This window comes from Varroa jacobsoni, unplaced genomic scaffold (genome assembly GCF_002532875.2).
Source record: "Varroa jacobsoni isolate VJ856 unplaced genomic scaffold, vjacob_1.0 scaffold_193, whole genome shotgun sequence".
Lineage (NCBI taxonomy): Eukaryota > Metazoa > Arthropoda > Arachnida > Mesostigmata > Varroidae > Varroa > Varroa jacobsoni.
Genome location: NW_019213095.1, coordinates 348,323 through 368,423, shown reverse-complemented (window position 1 = coordinate 368,423; position 20,101 = coordinate 348,323). Strand labels below are relative to the sequence as shown.

General features: G+C 38.7%; 2 protein-coding genes across 5 annotated transcripts; one reads left to right on the top strand and one right to left on the bottom strand.

Annotated features, from left to right (window-relative positions):
• The first annotated feature begins 1,105 nt into the window (after positions 1–1,105).
• On the top strand, positions 1,106–8,000 carry Dhrs4 (Dehydrogenase/reductase 4). Of its 2 annotated transcripts, XM_022854744.2 has the most exons (7): positions 1,106–1,457; positions 2,150–2,324; positions 2,737–2,817; positions 2,901–3,047; positions 3,359–3,546; positions 3,710–3,866; positions 6,787–8,000. In XM_022854744.2, the coding sequence occupies exons 1-6, from the start codon at positions 1,351–1,353 to the stop codon at positions 3,822–3,824; spliced, it is 813 nt and encodes a 270-aa protein (XP_022710479.2). In that variant the 5' UTR covers positions 1,106–1,350; the 3' UTR covers positions 3,825–3,866; positions 6,787–8,000. The 2 variants fall into 2 exon arrangements, with proteins under 2 accessions (XP_022710479.2, XP_022710476.2); XM_022854741.2 differs by lacking the exon at positions 6,787–8,000 and having other exon boundaries at positions 3,710–4,060.
• Positions 7,315–20,074, bottom strand: PAPLA1 (Phosphatidic Acid Phospholipase A1). Of its 3 annotated transcripts, none has more exons than XM_022854718.2 (12): positions 19,608–20,074; positions 17,995–18,363; positions 17,300–17,484; positions 16,672–16,815; positions 15,954–16,255; positions 15,463–15,671; positions 14,736–15,080; positions 14,236–14,414; positions 13,685–13,918; positions 13,138–13,292; positions 12,614–12,925; positions 7,315–7,752 (listed from the first exon to the last, which is right to left on the bottom strand). In XM_022854718.2, exons 1-12 carry the CDS (start codon positions 19,627–19,629, stop codon positions 7,740–7,742), a joined length of 2,469 nt encoding a protein of 822 aa, XP_022710453.1. In that variant the 5' UTR covers positions 19,630–20,074; the 3' UTR covers positions 7,315–7,739. The 3 variants fall into 3 exon arrangements, with proteins under 3 accessions (XP_022710453.1, XP_022710445.1, XP_022710459.1); XM_022854710.2 differs by having other exon boundaries at positions 17,300–17,493; positions 19,608–20,073; XM_022854724.2 differs by having other exon boundaries at positions 17,300–17,493; positions 19,623–20,072.
• Positions 20,075–20,101: the final 27 nt, after the last annotated feature.

Here is a 20,101-nt window from a genome sequence, read left to right as displayed (position 1 = left end):
GTCGAAAGCAAAATTGGTTCTGTCTAACCACGCTCGATGACCGAGTAGAAATCTGCCGCCACCACATGTTACATTAGACGTGCGATAAAATAATGAAGATAAGTAAATACATATAACTGATACTACTAAATACACCTGTCTTTCGATTCAGATCTCGCACATTAGAATTGAAGAGCTTCTTTCAATATTAATCGTCGTAATAGTGCTGTACAAAGCGTGTTTATCTACTGATTTTAACGGCACATGAGGCGATCTCAGTTCGGAACTGAGCTTCACTACAGTTACGGCAGCACCACGCGTGAAACTTACTAGTCTATTCATATCGGTCGTTTTGTTAACAAAACTAATTGGTCATCTTCTAACCTATCCTAATTTTGTTTTTACCTGTAAGGATATATATTATTATAAGGATGGCCTTTGGTAGTATATAAACAGGGAAATAGTCGTAATTAGAGCCAAAAGAGGATTTCGCATGGCAAACAGAAATATTTTATATGAAATTGTTGTGCCTCTCTGGTATCATTGATTTTTCCAGCGAAAGAGGTTGTCAGTTGCTTATGGCATTTTTATATGCAAAACTGCAATAACAATCTACAGGTCTACAAGGAATCATATTGGGAACTTCAAAACAAAATAGATAAATACAGGAATGAGAAATAGTTGTGTAATATAACGTGTGTCATAATGGCACTACCTTTATATGTCAGACATGCAAAAAAGGCGTAGCTTTGTGCAATCGATTTTGGACCTGATTTTGACTGCTGAAAGGCGGCAAAGTGTCAATGTTTTTCTTTATGTTCTATTGCATTTAACCAAACACTGTTTTCCAACCAAGCAATTTCCCTGACTCACCCCTATTTGGACAGGGTCAGTCAGAAGCTCAAGAGGAGACGGGGTGACAAATATATAACATCATCATTGTCACTATTAAAGTACATACCTGTACCCACCACACGGCCGTTTGATATTGAAAGGCGTAATGTCGGCTCTTTCAGATATAGCTTCTTACTAAACGATTGCGCTGACTTTTCAAAACAGACCTCCCTTTCATGGTTGTCACCAATGCCCTTTCCACGTGTTATGTAGTCACTTTGAGTTAGTCAGGACAGTGTGAGGGTTTGCGGCGAGACGGCACCTGGCGGCGTTGCTTAAGGCAATAATAAACAGAACGCGACGAACAGGAAATCGCACTACGGGATAATTGACAGCAACAACAAAGATCAAGATATTCTGGCAATGTCATTGGATGCTAAAGTAGGATAATACTCCTCTTTCGAAGACAAGTGCTTTCTCCTCACTTACGAAGAACGTCTAAAACTAGAGATTATTTTGCAAAATATTTCACCAAACATGTTTTTTCGAACCGCTCAGATTGGGGTGATAATGGCTCGTTCTGCAAGTTCGGCGGCCCCAAGGCTTCAGGGAAAAGTGGCCATTGTAACGGCATCAACCGATGGGTGAGAACGTTTATAACACCTAGAACTAGGACTAACTAGAATAAGAAAAACTTGTACGAGGCAGTAGAAGAAAAAAATATGTTTAGAGGGCAAAATACGAGGTGCTTTGCCAAATGCACGCTCTTGTTGTACAAGTATGAATCAACAATGAATAATAATAGATCTCTGCGTATTAAATTTTAATTGAAATATTGTGACACAGTATTTTTTTTTGGTAAAGCTTGTGGAATTTAACAAAAATACCTTTCGCGCAGTCAATGAAGTTTTATGAATTTATCGCTTCACAAACCATAAGAGCAGGCTTACAGGGCACGGTAGTATGGAGTATTACCACGCAGAAAAAAAATACTGAAAAATTGGACCAGGACGATAAACGTGGAACATTACCTTTTTTTCGTCACCGTGTTAATAATGAAGTTGATAATGAAGCAATCAAACGCCGACGAGCAACCTCAATTTTTATCCTGCTGATTATAGCTTGAACGTAACACGAATCCGTTCACGGTTTTACGCAAATCAGATAAAACACCCAATTTTGTTACTCGCAACGAGAAATTTTACTATCATTTAATGTCACCTTAAGACGCTATAGTATTACGTAGAGCTTGATTCGGTAGAGATAGCGCTAATTGTTTTGCTATTATTGTTAATCTCTATTTTGGACACTCATTAATTGAAAAGCACTTCATTAGCATTGGCTTTGCGATAGCTCGTCGCTTAGGGCAGGAGGGCGCTAACATCGTGATTTCATCGCGGAAGCAGGCCCACGTCGATAACGCGGTGGATCAGTTATCTAAAGAAGGACTCTCTGTAACTGGGGTCCCTTGTCACGTAGGCGACACCGCGCAGAGAGCGAATCTTTTTAAGGTTGGTGCACTGTGGGCTTGCCAACAATATCTGTTATTGTCATTATCATTGGAACTCATACAACAATCAGGAGATGGCTGATTGCGGATAGAGATTTATCCTGAGGTACCATGATTGGACGCACTTGAAATAAAATATTGAGTTTACAACAATAAAAAAGCTAACATAATTTATGTGACGCTTCGTAATACGGTAAAGTGCTAAATATTAGATCTGGTGAACCTTCCTAATCTTTTTTCATACGAGTCCTAAGAACTGCCCGTTGTTGATTCTAACCCTCATTTTTGTAAGACCGTATAATGACAATAAATTTAGATTACTAAACTTTAAACAGAAGAAGAGGGAATATGCTCACGTAGCAATCCTTATTACGCAAGTAGAAATCCTTCATTTCCGATCTATATATTTTCAGGTAGCTAAGGAAAAGTTTGGTGGTCTCGATATATTGGTGAGCAACGCAGCTGTTAACCCATCCGCTACTCAGGTTTTTGATGTAAGTTGCATTTCTCAGTGTTTGAGTCATCGAAGACCTTACACATGCATAGTTTGACGCTATTTTATATTGCATTTTTCCAGACCCCTGAAAGTGCTTGGGACAAAATCTTCGATATCAACGTCAAATGCGCCTTCCTTCTGACGCAGGAGGCCTTACCACTGCTGGAAAGAAGTTCTTCGCCTTCCATTATTTACATTTCTTCGATAGCTGCTTATCAGACTATGCCGGTACTATTTGAAATATCCATACATTTTTTACGACACGGTGATAATCTTGAATTATTGCAAGTAGAACCCTTTGAAGAAGCACTTAACGCATGCCCATTTTATTTATAAAGCTAACCAATTGTTTAAATTTCGTAATAAGATAATACACATTTTGCTTCCTTCGAAGCACTTGTCTCATTAATACTGTTGACAGATTGCGTTAGCTAGCTCGAATGTATGCCGAACACAATTCGTGGCAACAAGGTTCTACAGTTGTACCAATTTAAACATGTACTCGCGGTGTACTTGTCAATGGTTTATTGCTATTGCAGATGTTGGGAGCGTACTCTGTATCCAAAACCGCTCTTTTGGGTCTAACTCGCGCGGCGGCGGTGCACTTAGCGCCCAAGATTCGTGTCAATTGTGTAGCGCCAGGCATTATTAAGACACGGTTCAGCCAGCTACTGTGGGAAGATGAAACCGTATGCAAAGAGATGATGGAGATAACCCCACTTAAGCGGTATGTTGTTTCTCTACACTACCATTTGACAAAGGACAAATACTCTCTATTCTATTATGTACTACAAGCTTTTGAAACTTTACGCTAGAAAACGCCAAATAATGGATTTGAGATATCGCCAATTTGTATTTTTTGTCTTTGTACGTTCACTTGTGTTTTGCAGGTTGGGAGTTCCTGAAGATATCTCTGGCGCAGTGGCGTTTCTGGTTTCTGACGATGCTTCTTATATTACCGGAGAGATATTGCCTGTTGCCGGTGGATTTTTTTGCAAGATTTAGTAAGAGGATACAGCAGCCACTGTAGCAGTATTATCGACATCGGTACTTTTCTTGCGGCTCACTTCAATAGATTCGGTGAACGGAGTTGATGAAGCCAAAAATAGAGTAATTTTCACAAAAGCAACTGTTCGAATAGTAGCACTTTAAAAACCTGCTTGGTGGTTAATAATCTCTCTACAAAATCAGTTTTCATAAAACATACTACATGTTTAATAAAATGTTTAACTGTTACTTCATCCTGGGGATTCGATTCGAAACACTAGTTTTGCCGAATAAACATTAGAACTTTTATTATATCTACAAGTTTTACGCCTGGCATCGCTGTTAAGCATTCCATCAGATCAAAACTAGATGTGTCTATGTCCAAATCTGAACCTAGATCACAACTTGCCCCTTTAAGCTATCTTTCATCACTTTTGTTATCACTCCACTATTAGCAAATTACTCGACTATTATAATTTTGTAACGCTTGTGTGGTATATAAGCCGTCAATTGCCGTAATATGATCTAAATAAATAGCATTTATACTGAATAGCACCTTAGAAGAATCATTGGGTCTGTTTCAATAGATGTGCCGTAAATACCGAAAAGGCATTTGTTGAACAGACGTCCAGGACGATGTGTCGTCATATGCAGGTTTGTCAATGAACAAACGACGAACCAATCAATCAATGATTACCCGCTTTGAGAAAAGACAATGTTATATTGTTTTTTTTATTTTTCACTCATTAATTTAAACAACAACTTACGCTCTCTTATAATTATAATCCGTCTGTTAATTTAAGCAATGATGCCGGTGTCAAGCTACAACAATTACACTGAAAATGTAGGTACTGCCTTCCGTTTAAGCAGTCCGAAGATTCAGCTGTTCGATGAAACACGCATTAGAGATGAACACTGTCTTAATCATAATTATAATAACATAAACAGCACTAGCTTGCTATATACTTAGATGCACATCACTTTGCTTACTATGTACAGAATTGGGAAATATGCTCCTAAAGCAATAAATATCCCTGATTTGCTTACATTCCCCCTTGTCTAAGTTTTTCTATCGCACGCACCTTTTCAACTATGCATCCTTTGAATCACTTGAGTACGTTGAGAAATATATATAATGGTGTGCTAGTGAAGAGGGGAATATTAAGCCTGGTTCAATATTTGTGCTCGCCATAAATGAGTACCTCTGCACAATCCCCAGCCAGCGTTTCTCGTTTGACTAACATACAAGGATGTGTGTATTTACTTAAACATAAGGCAATATATTGTGACATTTACGCGTTCACGTGATTCTAATTCGTCACTTTTACCTAGCTTTTGTCACCACGAGTTTCCTCCTGCCAGGGCTCTTCTTCGGTTAACCGCTCACCATGTCGTTTTTTGATATGCATATAAACAGAACTCCGCCACTTAGCCTTGTAGTCACAGAGAGAACAGCTAAATGGCAATGGCTCTTGATGAGTAAACTCATGCTGTGTGTACAAATACTTGTGGCGCGTGGCAAAGTCACATTTTCCGCATTTGTATCGAGGTTCCTTATCGTGACTGAGCCGATGGCTAGCGATTCTGTGGCGAGCTCTAGCGCGATAGCCGCATTGATCGCAGGCATAAGGAAGCTCTGCAGAATGCATTTCTGCCATATGGGCGTACAATGTCGCTGTTGAAAGGAAAGCTGATTGACAGACATGGCAAGGTAAAGCCCGTGGGGCTACGTGCACTTTTTGTTTATGCACCTTAATATAATTACGTCGCCTTGACACATAATCGCATTCATCACATCGAAAATATACACGGCCATCTATACGGACCGCCAACGGCTTGTCATCGGTGTCTTCGATATGTTCAACTTCGGCTTCATCGGATGGTTGGGTTAGCTTTACTTCTGTCGAACTCACTCTTTCAAAGGAAGCAGCTGAATCAAGTTCACCTTCAACTATGTAGGCCTCCATTGCTTCCGTGCCCGGCCCTTCCTGGAATAGCAACACGTATTCCTGACGGCCGCTCGTCGTACCATCGGCTCCGTAAAGCTGCTCCACGAGCATTACGTGCTGTCCATTTTCGGGATGACCTGTAATAACACATTTATCCGACTGCAAAACTGAGCTTTCTTCCCCAAAATTGACTAACTCTTCCGGCTTCCGTGTTTGCTCATGAGGCTGCTGGACACCCGCGTAGTCATCCTCACGTTGACGAACACCTTGGCTGCTGTGATCGTTCACCTGTAACTTCAGGTCGTTAACTTCGGTGATTGACTTCGGTCCCTCCTGGCTTCGATTTTCTTCAGATTCTTCATTTGTTTGCGGCCCTCTTTGCTCATCTGGATCGTTATCATTATTGCCGTAACGTATTTCCTGGGAAACTCCTTCTCGGCCAGACTGGTTCTGGTCAGATTCCTCCTGGTTACGGTCCTGCTCACTGAGCCGACGTTTTTCGTGATCGACTACCGGAGCGGTCATGTTTACATCCTGACTCCAGTCCGTATTCTGTTGCTCGGTGCACGTCACTGAGTTTGTTGGTTCTGCTTCTATCTCAGGCACATCTGAGAAGGCACAACGTTTACGCATATTAAAAAGGCTGGATACTTATTACTAGCGAATTCATCCAGTGTATACAGTCAGTCCTCTAAGGCAATGTGAATTCATAAAGCTGGCAGTAGGCCGGATCAATTTCCTTTGTTTCCTGCTGTCACAACCAATTCGTTTTCAATAGAGACGCCAATATTTAGCTATAATGTCTTACTCTTATTAGTATCAGAAGAAGAGACGTTAATCAGATCACAGTTTAGTTTGCCTTGCTCCGCTTGGCCAATGTAATGCCAGCAAGCTATTAAAGATCATATTAATAAATGATTAATTATATAAATAAATAATCAATGTGTTCATTAATCTACCAAATATGTCAACTAACAATAAATACAAAATGGCAACTAGCATGCGAAAAATGTGTTTTGTAATTTTTGCAGTGCAAACTCATCGAGCGTCATCATTAGTTCGAACAAGGTAAAACATCCATAAACTTTCGCTGGTCTGGGATCTGCACCCCCACGCTGCTCAAGAGGCGCGTGATAATTTACTATCGTCCCTTATGTCTACGCCAGCTGTACTACTCGAATATAGCAGAGTTCGCATGCAGTTAAGTATACATGTAAGTTAATAAGAGGGAGTTGCTGAACTCCCTCTTATTTTGCTCACCCATGAATATTCACCAGCGTTTGGCCAATAACTTTGGCTTATAATGAATACATTAAGTGAACTGGAGTATAATACCAAAAAAAATTATTGTTTTCAATTTGACTACCAAACTAGGTTCATGCCTTACTCTTTACGCATACAGTGTGATTGTTTTCGTTATTAGCTGGCCCTCTACCTAAAAGCTGCTCCCTTATTTGTATAAAGACCTAAAAAGTATATTTCTTTAGAAACGAGGGCGAAAGACTAGCATGTCTAAATGAATCAATTCAAAGCTATATAAATCAAAGTCAAAGCAACCATAGTAATCAATTATATGTAGGAAATCCTACCATGACGGCTTTTTTTATTTATCCCCGTTTACCGAGCTTTCTATGCACGATTACTTAGCGTTTATAACACGTAGCTAAAAATATTTCTTAAAAACGAAGTACCATTCAGTACACTAGTGTACATGTTCCGTAAAGATAATTTTGAATATGCACCATCATAAGAGTGGGTTCATTTTGTAAGCGCTGCGGACTAAATAGCAAGTAATTAGCAGAACGACAATTCCTGTATCAAACTAAAGGCATGTAGTACGACCGCATCTGATGGTAACAGCAATGTTTTCAAATTTAAAGCCGATCGTATCTATCAATCTTTTCAAATCAAAACTTTTATTCCGGCACATGTTAGCACTTTCTTATTGTCAGCGTTCGCATCAATACGCTCCATCTACAGGATGTCATTGCTTCCATCTGCAAGAAAAAGGAAAGGTTAGAAAAAGCGAGTTCTTTTCCTATATTTGTATTTATGTACATTTAGTTATATTATTATTATTTAATGGACATTAATAGATTTGATTATGATTATACGCCACTAGATTTAATGTAGGCTTGTAAGAATGGAACACGATGACTTCATGCTGGCACAAAAAATATATTGTACTTTTCTTATGTATATAGGTTTATTACATATGCTAATAAATATCGAAGCGTATAATGCACATTTCGTTGTCTGTATCTCGTTGACTTTCCCGAGTAGGCAGTCGTTGATTACAAACCAAAGCTTCCGTCACACACCTTCATTGTAGGATCAAGCAAACACTTAGTTGGAATACTATATGATTACTCTATCCATTAAGTATCCACGACAAAACGAAAAATGTTCGGCCTTTACGCTCATTTATAGCCCACCAACCCATAATGTATACAACTTTATACCTGTTTCTAATTCCTAAAGTATTGACAGAAATAATAGAGGGTTACTAGTCCTTACCACTTCCGTTTATTGCAGTCGCTAGTTTGACCGCTTTTTTTAGGGAATTATACTTCCTGCCAGGTTGAACGTCAGAAACCAGGATGATTGAATATAAAGCCCGATCATTTTTTGTGTGTGGATCCGATAGGCATTGCTTTAACAAAATATTTTCATCAATAAGTATACTCCCTTCGTAATGCCATACTAATCGGAATTGTAAGCATACCACATTTTTATGATAATGAATCAAGCAATATTGATTTCAATAACAGCGATATAGATACAACAAAAACAAAAAGGGCTACTCAGTAAGCTGTACAAATTGATTCTAATATCATCTTAGTTTTCTTTTTTTTGCAAGGTTGACAAAACTAAGTAATTCGCAGGACTGTAGCCGTAACTTGAAAATATGTAACTGACAATTTGTCTAATGTTTTATTTTCTCTACCACCCGCAATCTCTGCAGTAATCATAGAAACCTTGCAAACGAGTAGCTAGGCTTAATAGGGCGTATCGTTCGAAAAGACGGTAGGCTTTAGTCGTTTGCGATAGACTCGTTTCGTCAAAGAAAAGCAGCTTTAATAACCGCGAAAGCTTTCCCTATTTAATAGCAACAGCGACTCCCGAAAATCATACAAATTACCCTCACTGCGCAGTTCATAAGTCGCTTAACTTCAAATAGCGGCGTCAATGCAAATCACACAATCCAATCTTTCAGAAATATGCTTATAATCGTGACAGTGCGAATGTTTATTTACTACTATCGCGATCATTGACGCTTTTATATCTCTCGTGTCTGATAGAGCATCCTTATCTTTTCTTTAACTTAGGGCTGTTTATCGGGCTAGCTTTACCTATAGAAAACGTTTCGCGCCCTTAATTCCAGAAAAAAATTAGCTTCTTCACACTTAACGCTGACTTACTCGTTTACAAGAAAGCATAAGAAACGCAGAAAGTAGGGAACACCGCTCTGCGCGTTGCAGTAAACTCAGGAAACCCGGTCTCTCAGGCGATTCTGATCCATCCTTTCGTTTGATACAAACTTCTTTTGATTCTCGACATATTACTGTGACCTCTTGCGCTGAAATTCCTATTCTCGTTCAATACTCATGACAGTATTTAAACCTAGTTATCATCTTTCAATACGATTACTTCATGCCAGTCTGCTCTTAATCTCCCAGTTTTTTTTATTTGAGCCTACGAGACTAGAGTTTTAGAAATCAGTTTCAAGCAATACAGTGACAGTCAGTGTGGCATATCAAATACGGTATAAAATATTGATTCTTTACAAATATACGTATATACAAATTTATCAAGAAAGTATTGACCGTTTTTTTTAGCTGCAATAGTAGATATACTAAAATTATTGCAAAAACTGTTATTCAGATCTAAGACGGGACGCTTTGGTTATGAGGGAATTCATAATAAAATTCACTTCATTTCACAATTTTGTATAACAAAGGCACAAATGCTGCCAAGGCTCATCAAAAAGTGCATGTTATTTATGGTCAAAATGCGTTATCGAATAGTTTTGCGTTTTTCGTTCCGCGAATGACTATGTGAAAGAAGTCCCTCGCAGTGGTCTATCAATGACGGTAAAAAAAATTATGAAATTATTTCATAAAAACGCGTAAATAACCAAGGAACTACACACCCATCAGCGCTCAGTTTTGAGTCATTTAAAGAAAGCTGGCTACAAAGGAGCTTCATGCCTGGGTACCGCATGAATTAAAGCAGAATTATTTCTTTGACCATATTTCCATCTTCGAGATTCTCTATAAACGCACCGAAATCGAAGCATCTGTAAAGCGGTTGATCACGACTAATAAAAAACGAAGCACATATGATGATCAGACTGGTGCCAAAAACGTGATGTTATGTGTTCCATGGGATTGCAAAGGAACCGCGCATTGAGTTGCTGTTACCTGGCAAAATGATTGATTTGGACTTTTACTGCCGAAAATTAAAGTTATCACAATCCACTGAAAAAGTCAGCTGGAACTGGTGAACAGAACAGACATCGTCTTTAATCATCACAATGCCAGACCACATACAGCTTACTACCTGGCAAAAATTAAAAGAACTTCAATCGGAAGATTCAATGCATGCGTCGAACATTGATGGAATCGTAACAATGTCGGAAAAGTGGCACAGCGTCATTGATCAAAATGGCGCATCCTTAGTGTGATAATATTATTTAGAAATAGAGGAAATATTTTCCTTAAGTTTGACTTAGAGACGGTCAACGCTTCTAAAAAATTATATATACACCGATATATTTAGGTATACGAGCCTATATGATCCACTATTAAAGATTCAATAAATTATTGAAAGAAGTAAACAGAAGTGAAAGTCCCAATCAAAAACGCTACACTTTAAATCTGAACGCTTATGCAAAGCTATTTATACGTATGTTTAAAGCTTACACTAACTATAATCAATAGTATTCTATATCATCTTGCTCTGATGTTGTCTAGCCTCTTCGCTTCTGGCTTTCCTTCAATAACACGCCCTTCAATATTACTCACTGAACGCTTTGGAATATACAGGTAAAATATTATTGACATCGTATCGTCTTACTAAAGTTACTTCCGTGTTCAGAGATATAATGGGGATTTTTCTTCCTTCATGTGCAGGATGTCCCACAATTAAGTTATGGGTGACAGTCTTAACTTAGTATCGCAATGACCTTTTTTTATTAGTCCTCAGAGGCTCTCATGCTCAGTAATATCTTACACTAAAAACGTCCAAAAAAACAATATGGTATACTAATTAATCGAATTGATAGATATCATGTAACACGGATAAACCCATCGATTTCTTGGCTTGCTTGCTGAAGAATACTAACTCTTCAACCAAGATTGACAGTTGTGATCGTACTGATTCAATAACCTTGACCGCATAAACCGCAGTCGTGCCACTTCAATCATTATTGGTCTATGTATATTTGGAGCGACTGCCCACGCCAAACAATGGAACGTTTAGCCAGAAGCAAAGCTTTCCGCATCCAACAGTGTAAGAAGTCCGCCACTAGTTCTTCAAAAATGTTAACGACATTGTCGTAGTCACCGTTATTCTCAAATGAAGTTATACACCATCACCGCATCACTATTACTCTTTGATATCCAGAACTGAAATTGCGTTCATGAAAAATATCGCATCTTTGAGAGTCACTTTGTTGGAACCTGATAATAGAATTACCAAAAATGACTAAACTGGTGTCAGAGAATATTTTTTCTGTATTCTCTAGAGTTTAAAAATTGCACACAAAGCTGTTAGAACACAAAACCAAGCTAGTTGCATTGCTTGCAATACGGCAAAATAATTTTCTTAAAAAGACATTTTCACATTTAGACGAACTCACCGCAGTCTAACGGCGTTCATGATTAATACCAAGTAGAGTCCAAAGTGCGTTTTGACGAAAAAACCAAAAATAGCGGGCATTTTCTCAATATTTTCAAACTTCCTGATTTCCATCCTGAATTTTAATGGCACATTTACTATTATGCTAAGCTTACTCTGCAACACTACCTAAAGTGAGTCGCTTTAAATAGAACCAGTATATAGTTTTATCCGCCATTGAGACGCATTAGGATATTCTGGTCCAGCTCAAATCGAATTGTTCAAAATTATCAAACGTTGAAGTCCGAAGTAACGCTTAGACTAGGCTGATATTAATGGATGTTATAATAAAAGATGCGCTGCTACTCTAATGATAAGAACAGTAGAGAACCACAATCTTTTATAACGTATAAATACTTCGTACGTATGTCTTATCCATATGCCATGAAATACGTCTGATCCTACCTCTTGATCCAAATACGATTGAATTTGTCAAACGCTAGAATGATGCACGTTTGTTAATGGTACTTGATTGACCAAGAGAATACTTGATTAAAAAATGAACTTGGCCACTTATGTTGTACATTATGAGCTTTGTACGTGCATTTAACTCAATTACCGCCATTATGATTCCTAGTGTAAACAATGTTTATGCTTTAACCATATTTCATATGATACCCAATAATAAATTTTCGATATCCAGGTAGAGCTATTTCTATTAATGTACCCACGAATAAACGGATAACTATGTCTGGAATTGGCCATTCCGGGCCAAACCTCCACCTTTTCCTAATGATTTTATGGTTATTTTACCCATCAGTATGAATTAACTAGTACTGTTGCCACAAAGCGTTAAAAAAGCAAGCATCACAAATAGAGGTGACAATGCCAAAGATAGTACGCAATTGACAAGCATAAGATTTCTTACATATTTCGGCAACTGTGGGCTCACTATTAAGTGTTACCATTTTATATTATTGTTTATAGTATCGAAAAGGTTGTATCAAATTCGCTTACGACGAGTTTTGTTTCGCTTGAGGAGCTACAGTAGGATCAGTTGAGTCAGGTCGCAAGGAGAAGTAATTTGATATGGAAGCGACAGAGGTTATCGAGGTCCAGAATAGACCACCAGTCTGAGTTACACCCTGCCCGGATTCGTCTTTGCGATCTTTGTTGATACTTGTTTCTTCAACCTGACTGGGAGAAGTAGGCGATAAGGGGTAGAATGGTATAATTGACGACGCAGCAGGTTTTGGAGCAACAGTTGGATAAATGCCCTTTAACGCGTAGTGTTCCTTGACCATTAGCAGCAATGTGTCTTCCGATTCCCTATGAATAAATCCAAATACGCAAAATATATGCAAAAAACATGTTCCATGCATCCGCTCAATTAGAAACGTACTACGTTCGTGACACAATTAGTTCTTCAGTTCATCAAGTGAACAAACATTGATAGCCAGATGTAAAATTATAACTAGCGAATCCAAATTTGAACGTTTCTCATAGTCTATCAGCAATAATAATAATGTAACACTTCCTACCAGTAACAAGCATGGCTGAACAAAACGGAGAGGTACTCGTTGAAACTCTCTAAGGGACCTTCCTGCAGAACATGGTCCACTCTGCGACCTTGATTCAATGCCCAGCCATCAACCGCCGATTCTGTGCTGTTAGAGGTTCCTTCTATAGCCGAACCCTGTATAATTAACACGGCAAAGTAAGTAGTTAATATATTACGTAAAAACTTACTATTATGTCAAACTCAGTATTGATCTGGTGTTATTGATTTTCGGTAAATCTTTAAAATATTTCTATAAATCCACTAATGAATCAATATCCATCATAAAAGCATGTATGCTTCCCAGAAACCAAATTGTGTTTTTATTGGTCGAGCTTTCTTGGTGAGTACTTTCTAGGAGATGCTGCGTAGTAACCAATGCTCCTTAGCACGGTTCTAGTTTGCTTCGTAAGATTAGATAATTAACTATCTACAACGAAATGCGTGTATTCCCCTTTAACAAACTTTCAGCAACAACAATTGTTTAAGAAAACGTCAATGGCTATTCGATATATATGTCCGGCGTTTACCTGCATGCCTCTCGAATTATTGCTCGGCTGTTGTTCCGTGCTGACGGAGTCGCGCCTATGTAAAGAGCTGCTTAAAGCAGAAACAGCGTCGACGAACTTCTGTTTAACTTCTGTTGACACCTTCTTTAAAGATTCTTTAACTTCAAGGTGCATCCGTTTGCGTCCTTTGTGGTGTGGAATTTGAGCAGGTTCCAGTGTAACAGAGGGATCAATCAACGGCTCCATTCTATAGGCCTACAAATCAATATATGTGGGTTATCACAATCACCGCCAGCAAATATTTCAGAATCAGTAATAACCTATTATACTATATGAAGCTTCAGCAATGTGCGATTGTACTAAATACATTAATTATAATTCAAACATTGTAATTAAAAATGGTTTTACACAATGTCCTTAGGCAGCAATTAAGTTTAAATCCTAAAAAAATCGATACCTTTGCCTTAGCTGTACTTCAGTAAAATTCAATATACATTGATTACTATAAAGGTACGTTAGAGGAAGTTGTTTCTATGAAAATTATATTGCAAATGAAGTAAAGGAAGGCTTACGATAGGGTCGTAAGGATGATAGATGTTGAAGTATCGGGGGCAAGTGGGAAGACGGAAGTCCTTTCCTAGTGTTTCATTTCCTCGCACAACAATGAACATCGCAATTGGCGAGCCCATTGCAAAGAAACAGTCCGGAGCGAACTCAAGTTGAGGGTAGTTCACTGTCAGCTGGCCAGTGCCTTGAATAATGTTTGTAAAATATTTATAAATTATAACTAATATATGTACAACTAACCAAATATATAAAACTTCATCCATAAGCGATTTTGGAGCCGGAAAAACAAACAAAAAACAGGCTAAAATCTAGAAAATAACCACGTTTATAGTGGTGAATTGTTTCTCACATTTAGTACATCACGAAAAATTGTGTGCATAGCTTTTCCTCCAATGATGCTTTATTCGAAGACTTGTTTTTCTTTTCCGTCCTAACATAAAAATCGACAATTTTTAGTATCGCACATGTATCCAGTTATATATTCGTCAGGTTTCAGACTATTTACCTTCATTTCCTTGAACAAGAAACTCGGCTCTAGTATAACTCTGTTTCCTTGAAAGTACTTTTCGTGGGAAACGCTCAACAGCATTAATAATTTTTCTAACTGAGCCTAGTGGAAGACCTAGTTTTAAGAGGTCGGATTCATTCATAAACGCCAATGCCTGTATGTCGACTTCAGCATCGCTGAGTCTTGACACGTGACGCCGATCAATCGCCAGCTGATCAAAAAGTTCCTCTAGCGTAGATGGAGTTACTGCAAATGGAGATAAATTAGATGCTGATTTGGCGGAAGCGACCGAACTTCTCGAGAGTTGTTGATGCGATAATATGTCATAAAGGATCATGGAACCTACAATTGAGAAAAACGCAATAAATATTAAGCCACATTACGCTTTGGAATTCGGCGTGCCTAAAAAATAACTTGCTGGTATTCATTTTAAGGGAAATCGTTTTTAAAGAATATCCAGATTTATTTTCAAGCATATATACAGATTATCCATTTTTACCTCCTAAAAATTCTCCGTAGTCCTCCCGCTATTTTTTTAGTTAATTTCTAACAGACTATACTCACATGTGATAATTACACTTCTGTATTGCACGCGCGTTTCCCGTCGATGGATTCTATTAACTAACCTATATACAACGAAGCTTCACCAGTTAAATCCAATGCCTATAGTACCAGCCGTACGAACAACCTTTACAAACAACAAAGTGCGTAAGCAACGTCTCACCTAGACTGTGTCCTGCAAGGCCAATCGTGCCGGTGAAGTTAGGGTTCCGTTTCTTGAACAGGTGATGTAAACGATTAAGCTCGGAGCCCACGTGGTCAACAATAGTTTGACAATAGACGGGCGATGTGTATAAGAGAGCGTCCAGGATTGTGTCGTTTGAGAATTCTCGTACTCGGCTAATTGTATTGATTGTTATCTTCTGTAGTTTCCTGTTTCATCACAGACCCACAAGAAACATTTAAGACTGAACTTTCCATTCAATACATTGCCACCTATTATTCAGTAAATAGATAAAAATACCAAAGTCAAAAAAAAAACGCCGAAATAAACCAGCCCATTTGATGTTGTAACTTTAAACATAGTCAGACCTTTTCTGAAGGTCACTGTAAATTACGTGGCACAGTTCTCTTAGACTGTTGTCCTTTCAGTGAGTACGATTCAGCCAAGCTACCTCAGTACCATTTACGACTTTAGTCAAAGGAGTGACTCACTCGTCAAGTCCGGTAGTTTCACCATGCAGCTTGCTATGCCAAGATACCGGCAGAAATTCCACCCTGCCCACTTTCCCCGTCTGGAATTGTTCGCCAAAATGGTTCTGTATTAATTGATTGCTCATCGAACGGAAATCATCAAGGCACTGTTCGACCGTACGCATCTTCAAGTCGCACACTGCTCCGATACCATGCACAACAAATATTAAATGGTCAATTGTCTGGCCTTCACCGGGTTCGAATGCTGCCTCTGTCGCTTGATCCGCGCCACGCTTGACGATTCGGGGCCGAGGTGTGCTGTCCTGCAATTAACAGGGTAAATGTAAAAAGTATGTGTTTTCAGGTCATGCAGTCACTGAGAACTCAACTGAAGCATATGTCTCTTTCTAGTTTTTCTATATTGCTCAAAGCTTGTTTCGAATAGGTTCAATGAAATAGTAATAATATTAGTCCATCATAAGTACATAATTGCTGCTGGAAATCCAACATAATTCTAAATTTAATCATGCAGTAAGAAACAAATGAACGTTTGTTCTCAGCACCTCGTTTATCCCAGTGACTACATTAACTACATATATTCTACGTGGAATAAAAAACGTATTCGACATAACGCCGGATCGCAATAGCACTCATCTTAAGAAAGCTATTTCATATATATATATATACATAAGCAATCAATAGTTGACAGTTCTATTAATGCCGTAATGAAGAGACGCACTGATATGTTGCCCCATTCGTCGGTGAATCCACTCGGAACGTGATGCGTCATCAAAGTGGCGCTGTAGATTTTGACGTAATGGCCAGAACCAACATCGATTTGTCTGTTCCACTTATTTAAATTGTGACACTTTTGAAAGCTTTCCTACAAACAAAGCAATATAGGAAATCCAGTTAATAATCAAGTTACACTAAGCGCTACTTAAAAATCAGCTAATAAATGGTACCTCTGTCCAACCTAAGGTCCACGTCGCTTATCTTCAGTTTGGGCTCGCATCATAATTAGACCAAGAACAAATAAAAAGAAAACTAGAAGTGTATAAGAAAAAATGTTGACATAATTTACGAAAAAGTCTGTAACGATACTCATTTTTGCTTTAATTGTCATAAACTGTAGTTTCTGTCATAGTATATGTAGGCGGGTAAAACAAAACCAGCCCGACAATCCATTTCACTGAATATCAAATGATGAACTTTATCGACTTCATGAGAGAATATTTCTAGTATTTTTAGAAACTCTAATAATGTAAAGAATGTAAACTAACAATTCGTTCCATAAATGCGTTAATTAATTATGTAATCAGGTCATGATCCTAACGAATTAACTCATGGTCCTTGCTTGTACAAACCTCAAGAAGATGGGCAGTATCCTCTTCGTAAGGCGTATATCTGCTTTCACCTTCACCTTTGTAGAACCAAGTGCAGCGACGGACGTGAATGGCCTCTGGTTCGGTCCAATAAACCGGATACATCTTTTTTGACGAAAGGTCCACCTCGAACCGACCTCCACACACCGTTACGATGCCTGATCCAGCTATATGAGCTTGACGGCAGAAATGAGTAAAAAGTTTATTTGATACTGCAAATATAAGGCTATGTACGTATTCGGCTTGAGATGTGAGAACAGGTTTATGTGGGGACACCTATAGTAGAGATAATTCGAGAGCAGCCGCACTTCTAGCAGGCCATCCACATACCCTTACGGCAACATAATTACTGAGAAAAAGTACTCATTGTAAGACTGTTTGCGGTTGTACCATGTTGTCCTGGGAAAGGTTCACGTTGTGAAATAAGCTGTAACTGTCTTTCACCACTGAAAACATATCTTTGCGAAGTTCGCAGAGACAAACTACTCTTAGACAATTTGGTTGTTTATTCTATTCATCCCGGTTAGGGACCCATCATATGTTGGTCGTTAAAAGACTACTGGCCGTAAACAAACCTGCCCCACTATAATCAGCAAGCTGCCCTATTTCTGTACTAACTCTAGTAAATGCGCCAAATCGGTTCATAATATATATTTGTATATAAATATACCAATTACCATTTTCGAGTTCGTTTGAGTCAAGCAGACTGAACGGTGTCCAATTGTTGTTGTTGATGCTCATGGATCTTTCCAACGACCCACTGCTACTTGCCCCTCCGCTGGTACTGGTCCCCTCGATACCGGTAGCCGCGCTAGCGCTGTTGCTACCGGTTGCAGTCTGTCTCATGTAAAACCAATGTGGCTTCAGTGGTGGGGGTAAAGGTGACGGTGCCCGGTTGGGCGGTTCGAATGGTAAACTCGTCGGCCGAGTTGCGCTAGTTGTACCAGTCTCAGGAAAAGAACGTCCGGGCTCCCCCAAACTACTGGGGGCGCTTCCATTTCCAGATGAAGAAACACCAAACTCATTTGTGAGAATTTGGCGAATCTCTGTAAGACACGGTAACCCAACAGCAATATTGATCCAGTTGATGCTTATTATTATTATGCTTCCTTATTTTCGACAAAAAATGTACTAAACCATATTCACGAATAGACTGCGCTTGTAGAGCTTCAGCCAATCTCCTCGTAGATGTTTATTTAGCAACAATGTAATTGATGTACGCATATGTATAAAATTTAAAAATTAATATTCTGTGGATCCTGTGCTGTCCAGTGTTGTACTTATAACACAGATAATCGATTCATTTCATGTGGCCTTTGTAAATTTCCGTTTGAAAAGCTATCTTTTGTACAAAGTAGAAAACATCTCAGACCCCGTTTGCTAAAAACTGAAATATAGTGGATTCAGTACGTTGCATACTTGAAAACGCCTTACATGACTGTTTATCAATGTTAGTCAATTAAATTCTACAAAAAACATAGCATCTGATTTTTCGGTAATATGCTGGCTAAGCAACAGGACCAAGAAAGAACACATTATTCGGATATCAAAAACCTATTCTCAAGCTTAAACTTTATGTGCTCGAGTACAGCAGTCGCGTTTAATACTGTTCATACTTGAATGCGTTTTTCAAACAACAGTCGGTTCAGTGTAAATCTAAGATGACCCTTCCATAGTCGCACCACCGGCTTGTTGGCGTCGACACGTGTTACATCCTTTCGATTAAATTAATTATGAAGGGATAAAAGCCACACTATAGTTTCCTGTAATTAACTCCACCGATTTACAAATTACGACTGAATTGAAATTACGAACAACTTGACTGGATGCATTTCACGCGCATCCTGGTGTATGAGTTTTAGAATGTGTATAAAAGCAGCTTCATTATCTCTTTGTTTTCAATAAAATTTTTAATGGACACATCTGCCTGTAATACTGAAATCAATTGCGACATATTTCCTTTGTTTTGCGTAGTCTCTTTCTAGTTAAAATCATCCCTGTTGGACTTTAGATGCTATGCGGATGACACGAAAACTATTATGAATAAAAATCTAGCACAGGTAGAACTACTGGGATGGGGCATGGCAGTACGTCGAATTACGGAAGTAATCCAGTATCATTTAGATTCATAAGTGCGACCTTCGGTTTGCTTCAAAGTCGCGTCATCTTCATTCGTGCAAACAAAACAGCGCCCAGGTTGCGCAAGCGATTCATCCATGCATTTCGATTGAGACTAGTCGGGCAGAATCCAAATTCTGTGTAGCTTAACATAATATGACTTTAATCCCACCTTTCTGAGACGAACCTTCCATCTCTTTCCACGCCGGTTAGCAATTTGGTTTTCCTATCACCGTCGCATGACAACAAGATTTTAACTCTTAAATTAGTCACGAACTATCGTGACAACTTTCAGCTTTTTTGCTCTCCCTTTATTGTCAGCAATCGTCACTTTAAGTTGGGATAAATTTTGATAGATCTTATTCTGTCGTCACTAGGACCACAAATACATTTACGGCTACAGATGCAATGAGGATCAAAACAAATGCTCGCTCTTTCTCTTGCTTAAACGACGGATTGTAAAGAGTACGGAACTTCAATTGTCACGAACTTCCTCATAGAACACGCATGATTTATCACAGAGGTTCGTTCATGTGGCAAGTGTTACATATGTGCAGAATTTCTCGAAAAACACACAATCTCACACAGCCATATAAACAGTAGTACAGCGTCGTGGAGAAGTAATGCAATACGCCACCTTTTTGCATCTTTGTATCCAGTGGGCGA

Coding starts and splice junctions, on each gene's coding strand:
- Dhrs4 (XM_022854744.2), top strand. CDS start 1,351: ATGTTTTTTCGAACCGCTCAGATTGGGGTGATAATGGCTCGTTCTGCA. Junction 1,458..2,149: donor GTAACGGCATCAACCGATGG/GTGAGAACGTTT, acceptor GCACTTCATTAG/CATTGGCTTTGCGATAGCTC. Junction 2,818..2,900: donor CCGCTACTCAGGTTTTTGAT/GTAAGTTGCATT, acceptor GCATTTTTCCAG/ACCCCTGAAAGTGCTTGGGA.
- PAPLA1 (XM_022854710.2), bottom strand. CDS start 19,629: ATGGAAGGTTCGTCTCAGAAAG. Junction 16,256..16,671: donor ACGAATGGGGCAACATATCA/GTGCGTCTCTTC, acceptor TGTTAATTGCAG/GACAGCACACCTCGGCCCCG. Junction 13,919..14,235: donor ATCATCCTTACGACCCTATC/GTAAGCCTTCCT, acceptor ATTGATTTGTAG/GCCTATAGAATGGAGCCGTT.